This window comes from Lipotes vexillifer, unplaced genomic scaffold (assembly GCF_000442215.2).
Source record: "Lipotes vexillifer unplaced genomic scaffold, Lipotes_vexillifer_v1.1 scaffold325, whole genome shotgun sequence".
NCBI classification, from domain to species: Eukaryota; Metazoa; Chordata; class Mammalia; order Artiodactyla; family Lipotidae; genus Lipotes; species Lipotes vexillifer.
The window spans coordinates 1,851,378-1,858,651 of record NW_006799313.1 but is presented as its reverse complement, the minus strand read 5'-3'; the positions used below and the strand labels follow the sequence as shown (position 1 = coordinate 1,858,651).

Below are 7,274 nucleotides of genomic sequence, written 5' to 3'. Positions count from 1 at the left end.
AATGAAATTCAAGTTAAAGTTATAGCCAGTTAACATTACAGAAAACATTGTGTGTGGCTACTAAGGAGTGTTCCTTAAACAGAATCTGCTTTGTGCTTAGAACACTGGTAGGTTTACAGTTTCAACAGTAAGCAGCAATAAAGATCAGGAAAATCCCCAACTTTTCTAATAACCGCTCTAACATAGAAAGGAAAAAAAAGTGAAAAAAGTATCACCATCTTTTCACAATGGACATCAAAATCAGAACTGTAGGCTTAATAAGTGCTTGGATTAAAAAATACTAACACAATAAGATCCCTGGTTAATTACTTCTGATTTTTAAAAATCCACACAACATAAAATAGTTGCTTGTTGGTGTAACAAATTTGACCCACAAGCAATAATCTGAACTATCTTTTCTCCAGCAAGTACTTTAACAGTGCAAAATGTTAGTCATCTCAGCATTCAATACTCTGAACATTCTGTCACTAAAGCCTCAAGATGAACCATTGCAGGGAGGTATCACTGCCAAGCAAATGCAAATCAGGCAAAAAATAATAATAATTCAATGATTCACTCCTATGCCAGAGTCTGAAAAGTATATAGGCACTTTCTGATCTGAGGTGAAATAAGTAATTCAAAATGTCCATAAGCTAACGTAAAATACAGTACTGAATCTTTTGACACAAAAACAAAGAATAATTATATTGTTACTTAGAACAGTATTCAACATGGACGAGTAGATCTCGATGTTCGGTGGCTGGATACTGGATATTGCACTTGGGACATTCCACCAGGCTTTCATTTAGTGCAGCAGTAGGACTTTTTGGTGAGGCAACTTTTCCTCTGTTTTCAGTCTCTCCTTGCAAAGTGACTAATGGCTCTGTGAAGGCAAACTCTCGAAGCTGCTTCTGAAAAATAAATGTCAAACGAACACGGTTTGTAGATGGCCTACCATCCAGTAACTGCTCCATAGGTACTCCAGTTGCTTCAGCCCTGTAGACAGATTTTCTTCTGAATCTCTCTGGTCACTGGTGTTATGGTGGTAACATACAAGGCGGTTATAAATCACCCAAATTACCCAGGAAGTACTAGGGTTGGGTGTTTACATAGATAGGTTTTATTAAAATGCTTAGAGCCAAATGTAAAGGTGGGCGGGTGGACAGTGCTGACAAAGTTTGCTAGGTTTGTAAAAGAGGGGTAACTTCAATAATAAAGAACTACATGGAATTAAGAGCAGCAAAGAATTTTAGCAGGTCAAACAGGTTATACACAGAAATGACTAAGATGTTGTATAATTCCTTTGTGACTTCCCTATTTCATGATTTTTTCCCTGAGGAATTTAGAATAGTCAGTAAAGCTTAAAAATGAGTACTTAACAACATAATATGAAGATGATGGATGGTAGGAACACAAAGAAAAATAGAGGAAAATTATGGATTCTTTTATATACCTTTGGCTTCCTATACTTTGAAAAACAGTCATCAAGAGGAATGAATTATACATTTCAATTTCAAATATTATAAATGATCAATATCAATGACATAAATAGAGCCAAAAAGTTATTTTCTGTCTTTTATTCATAAAGAAATTACAAATGATTTTAACAACTGCTATTTTCTCTTTTGAAAACGGAGGAATTCTGTTTGTAACATTTCACCATCTGCAAATATTCTGCAGTACTAGGATGATATATGAAATGTGTGCTAATGGGACATAACACACACAAACCCTAACAGATTTGGTCCAAAGCTTATTAATAGGATGAAAATAGGTAAATCAAAAACCATTTCCTCATAGAAGCATGTTATTTAAAAGGTTAATGTTTAAAAAGATTATGTGTTCAGGGTAACCCCCAGTTACCTGGGGGTACTCAACTCAATATGCCTAAAAGAGAGTATTAACAGTAATAGTCCATTAGCCCTAAAACCAGCATTTTTTTCTTTCTTTCTTTTTAAATAGAAAAGAATAATTTCAATTCAGGATCTACAACTACCCTGCCTGGCCCCCTGTATCCCCCAGGCCAGGCACTGTTTAGTGCCTTTAGAATCACAGGGCCCAGGGTGGGTGGGGAATGATCCCAGGCACCGGTAATGTTATCATTACCAAGAGGCCCATAATGTCCCTCTGTCTAGTCCTCTGAACTGATGCTCAAAGGGCAGTTGCTTCAAAAGAGGCAGGGGATTTGATTTGATTGATTTGAGAAACAGCCATTCTTTAAGCTGTACCCTCCTACTTCAGGAAATGGTTTTACATGTAAATAGAAAGATGGCAGAAAGAGAAAGATGAAAATAAGTTTTAGTTTAACCATTCCGATCTCACCAAGGATTCCAACTGTGTTATTTGATTTCTTGCTTTTCGGAGCTCCTTAAGAATTACATGCAATTGATGCTGCATATTTTGACGGTCAAGTTTTTCATTTTCAAAGTCTAAAGTACATGCCTGCATCTAGAAAAAATGCCCAAGACAAGACAATGACAGCTAGTATATACTGTCTAGTTTTCTTGACTGGATGCTTGCATTTTTTTTTTACTAGCAGAAGAAACATGTATTGTGCCATTAGAGCAAGAATTCCTCTGAGCACAGTGAGACGTTGATAAATGAAAAAGCTTTGTCCAAGGAGCAAAACCAAAGCTTGAGGTATAAGTGAGTGAGGAGCAGCTTAAGAAGTTGCTGGTTAGAATCTGTCCACCCCATCCTCCCTTTTGTGGGGAAGGGAAAGAGATGGCTGTTCCTTGGTTTGGAATATACTAAAAATCTCTGGTGTCTATTCTGAGAATAACTGGTATCTCTTTGAATTCCACTTGAAGTTATCAAGCAGCCCTATTAGGGACATCCGGTCAGACTAGCAGCCATTTAGGGAAGAATAAAATTTGCTAAGACAAACATCTACCTGTCAAGAAAATTGCCATGTCACCTTAGAGAATCTGGTTTAGCCTAAAGATAGTAACGGGAACATATGGCTGGCACAGATAGTCACTTTAAATATTTTGTTAAAGTTTTTAAAAAACATTTTCTACAACTTTCAAATGTTTCTTCACAGAATAGTGTAAACATGAGGAAAAATTCCATTTTCTAAAGGGTTAAATTGAATTTAGAAGCAACCCCAATGAATACCTGTTGTTCCAACAGAGCTACACTTTTCTGTTCCTCTTGCTGCTTCAACAGAGTCTTGTAAAGAAACTGGACCTGTAGGATGTAAATAGAACCAACACTGTCACATTGACATTTTATGGTTTGACCTTGACCTGGGATGCATGACAGACTCACATTTCTAACCAGGGCAACACCTGCTCTTCTGGGCGAGTCCTTCCAGCTGTGGTTGGGCAACCTATCTATATAAGCAGCTGAGCAGTACTGCCCAGGCCAAGAGTTCCCTGAGGCACAGACTGAATGTGGATAAAAAGCACTAAACTGGGGCTTCCCTGGTGGCACAGTGGTTGAGAGTCCGCCTGCCGATGCAGGGGACACGGGTTTGTGCCCCGGTCCGGGAAGATCCCACATGCCGTGGAGTGGCTGGGCCCATGAGCCATGGCCGCTGAGCCTGCGCATCCGGAGCCTGCGCTCCGCAACGGGAGAGGCCACAGTAGTGAGAGGCCCCCCCCCCCCAAAAAAAAGGCACTAAACCGCAGTGGACACACCCACTTTCCTTTAGGTCCTGACATCCACTAATATTTCTGAGTAGGATAACAAAGCTGGAAGAGCCTGGCCACCTCAGCCAGAATAGGAGCAAACTTCTCAGTCACTTCTGCATAATCTTTCATAAATATCACTGCTTGCACCTGCAGGCAGAAGTAAGGGTGGTAAAGACTAAGAAGGCAAATGTTACAGACTATTTTTTTCCCTCTCTCTCAACTTTTGGAGGATTTTAAAAATTACTATTCTTTTTTTTTTCTTAATTTATTTAATTTTTGACTGCGTTGGGTCTTCATTGCTGCACGTGGGCTGTTTCTAATTGCGGTGAGCGGGGGCTGCTCTTCATTGTGGTGTGCGGGCTTCTCATTGCAGTGGCTTCTCTTATTGCAGAGCAGAGGCTCTAGGTGCACGGGCTTCAGTAGTTGTGGCTCGTGGGCTCTAGAGCACAGGCTCAGTAGTTGTGGCTCACAAGCTCAGTTGCTCCACGGCATGTGGGATCTTCCCAGACCAGGGCTTGAACCCGTGTCCCCTGCATTGGCAGACGGATTCTTAACCACTGTGCCACCATGGAAGTCCCCCAAATTACTATTCTAATAGTAGCAATAACTAACATTTACCTAGCCCTGTAATTTACAAAGCACTTTTACATTCTCTCAGTTGACCTTCATAAAAGTCCTATGAGGCGAGAAGAGGTTGTTATATTTACTATTATTAATTTGACACAAATAACCTGCAAGTCAGAGAAGTTAGCTGATTTTCCTCAGGCCACACAATTAGAGACCTGGCGTGGACCTCAAGTTATGTTTTTCCATTATTTCACGCTGCCAGGCAAATTTAAATTAATGAGTGTCTGCTGAAGTAGTATTCAATTCTAATCATCCTCAGTAATGCCAACATCACTGAGACGGACATCCTGGATCCGGCTGTGCGCCCAGTGAGAACATGGAGGGCATCTGGTAATTAACTTGAGCCAGTGTCATCACAATCTCAGTGCCAGCCTAGGAATCAGCCTTGATCCCCCCTTAACTTCCCCTCTTTCAGCTTCTCACACATACCTAACTCCTCCTCACTCAGCTTTTGTGTCTGTGATTTCCTCCCACTAGGAGGGAATTCCCACAGTCACCCACCTCGCCGGTTCCTTCTCACCCTCAGCTTTGTCCAAATACCATCTCCTCAGTGACACTTCCGCTGGCCCCCGATTTCTCTTGGTCATATTACCCTGTTTTATTTTCTTTAGTTTACTTGTTTATTTAGGTACTTGTTTATGGTCTGTCTCCCTTCTAAGTATGAACTCCTAGGAGGGGGCAGGAACTTGTGTTGCTCCTTGCTGGTTCCCAAGTAGTTAAAATAGTCCCTGGCACTTAGTAAGTACCATGAGAATTCTGAATTATAAACCGTGGAAACCCTTGCTGGTTAGACTCACCTGAGATAAGAGCTCTTCGGATCTCTTCTTCTCTTCTTCAAGTTTTTCCCTGGCAAGATCATTCTCTTCCTTGAGCCTTTGTATTTTCTCTGTTTTATGCCTATCATATTCCAGATGTTGTACATCTGCCTTTCTTTGTGAACACAACAGCTGATTTAAATCTTGCATTTCTTTTTGGGTTTCTTCATATTTTCTTCTAAATTCACTTAGTTCAAAATTCAACTGAGTTATTGTTTGTCGTTCCACCTCAAGATCGTTTTTTGCATTTGCCAAGAGACGGTTGTAATATTTTTGCTTTTCTTCTTGAAGACAACCTATGACAAACACATCAGGGCACAACTCACTTTATAAAAGAGAGAATTTTCCTGAAGAGATAAATGTAAATATGTTTCTATAAACAAGATCACATTTATTTCCTCACCTTCAAAAACGAAGAGTCAAGAGATAGGGAACATGGCTGATATTTGACAGAACAAGAAACAGAAGTTCAGGTATACTACTTGAAGTCACAAAATGAATAAATAGAAAAACTAGAAACAGTAATATAATTATTCTGAGGGAGGGAAAGTCACTAATGTCTAAAGAAAACAAATCAACAAATAGGGCCATTAACTCATTATTTATAGATATGGAGGTAATTACCAAAACCAAAACCAGAAATGTTTAAAAGCAGCTGCCCTGATGGGAGGAAGAAATAGGCATTAGGATGGGATGGGAAAGGTAGAACAGGGTCTTCTGTACTATTATTAAATTATTTTAACAAGTGCTTATATTGCTTTGATAAAACACAGAGAGAGAGAGAGGGAGAGAGAAAAGGAAAACTATATTACCCGAGAAAAAGACTAGGCTTCACCCATAATTAAAATCCTTTTATGTGTAGTAAACTTATAAAGGCATTACAGTAGTAACTTTGTCCCCTTAGGAATAAAAAGCTTTAAATTATCTCTAGAGACATTCCTTTTATACTTTTTTAGCATTAGTTTCATTTTAAATATTCACATGTGAAGCTCTAAGATTATGAGCCTTGCTGGCCTTTCATTAGCTTTCTCTTTCTATAATTCAAGGCTCCAGTCCCACTAAGCCTGTCAGTCATTCTAAATGAGTGCTTTGCACAGGGGGTTTTCTTTTCCTGGCTCATCACCTGGAACTGCTGAATCTATCTGTAAAATGAGAATAATGATCCTTCCTGACCCATCTCTTAGGCTTCTTGTGAAACGCAATGGAGATCACTGTCAGAGAAGCTGCAGACCACTTGGCAAAAAAGACAGCATCAATCAGAAGAAACTTCACCTCAATTCTAGGGTGAGATTCAAATGATTGAAGAATAATGTATAAAAATGTAACCTTTCTCCTGGGATTGATATGAATAACTGCTAAAGGGAAGCTGAGTAAAAAGATAAAGGTCAACACTGGGGGAAATAAAGTTGGAGAAGGACTTTGAAGGAGGGGAAGGATATGTAAGGTGGAGAAAACTTAATGTGCCTTCAGGGCTGCAAGATCCCTTTACCCTGTGACTTATGCCCTTTGGTATCAGAAAACAATGGGAAATGAAACAGACTGGCTAAAATGGTATTTCTTACTTCAGGGCTAGCAGACCTGCTCTTACTTTACTTTATAACACATGTCTATAAGAATCTAAATTTGATGAATCTCTCCTTTTGAAAAATGTCAGGCAGGCCAACCCTAAAGAACATTTTTACACCAGTACCTTCTGATTCAGTCTTCTTTGTCTCCTGTGGGAGTGCATGAACAGCTGTTTCCAATTTCTGTTCCAACTCAAAGATCTTCGCTAAAAGTCCTTTTACGTAGACCTCTCGCTGCTCATCATACACAAGCCATTGCTGATTTTTCTCCAGAGCCTCAAAGTGAAAATGAAAGCAAATCAATAATAAAAACCCAAACTCTTAAAATGGACAAGGGAGCCCAAGGGATGCAGTCTTTTCCAGCACACAAAAACTCTACAGCTCACATCATAGAATGATTCTAGGCAACCACTGTAAAGCTCCTGACACCGAGACACATTCTAAGGCCACACACCTTCAGAATACCTAATAACATGGCAAAGTCACATCTACATGGGGTTAAGTTCATTTGTCTGCTATTTCCTATACACAATTTGCTTTGTGTCTCTGTCCATGTCATTCTCTACAGAATGTCTGTCTTTGTGGTAGAGGTGGAGATGCACTGCTCAGATACTCTTTTTTTTTTTTTTTTTTTTTTTTTTTTTTTTTTTTTT

At 39.4% G+C, this 7,274-nt stretch overlaps 1 protein-coding gene across 1 annotated transcript in view; it reads right to left on the bottom strand.

The window, feature by feature from the left end:
- Positions 1-689: 689 nt before the first annotated feature.
- The window catches only part of CEP55 (centrosomal protein 55), a 22,718-nt gene continuing 16,133 nt past the window's right edge, over positions 690-7,274 (bottom strand). Inside the window, exons 4-8 of the mRNA XM_007471570.1 lie at positions 6,747-6,897; positions 5,039-5,352; positions 3,097-3,168; positions 2,302-2,427; positions 690-890 (exon numbers count right to left, since the gene is read on the bottom strand). Of these exons, the coding sequence (XP_007471632.1) occupies positions 690-890; positions 2,302-2,427; positions 3,097-3,168; positions 5,039-5,352; positions 6,747-6,897 (864 nt within the window). The remainder of the gene's footprint in view (positions 891-2,301; positions 2,428-3,096; positions 3,169-5,038; positions 5,353-6,746; positions 6,898-7,274) is intronic.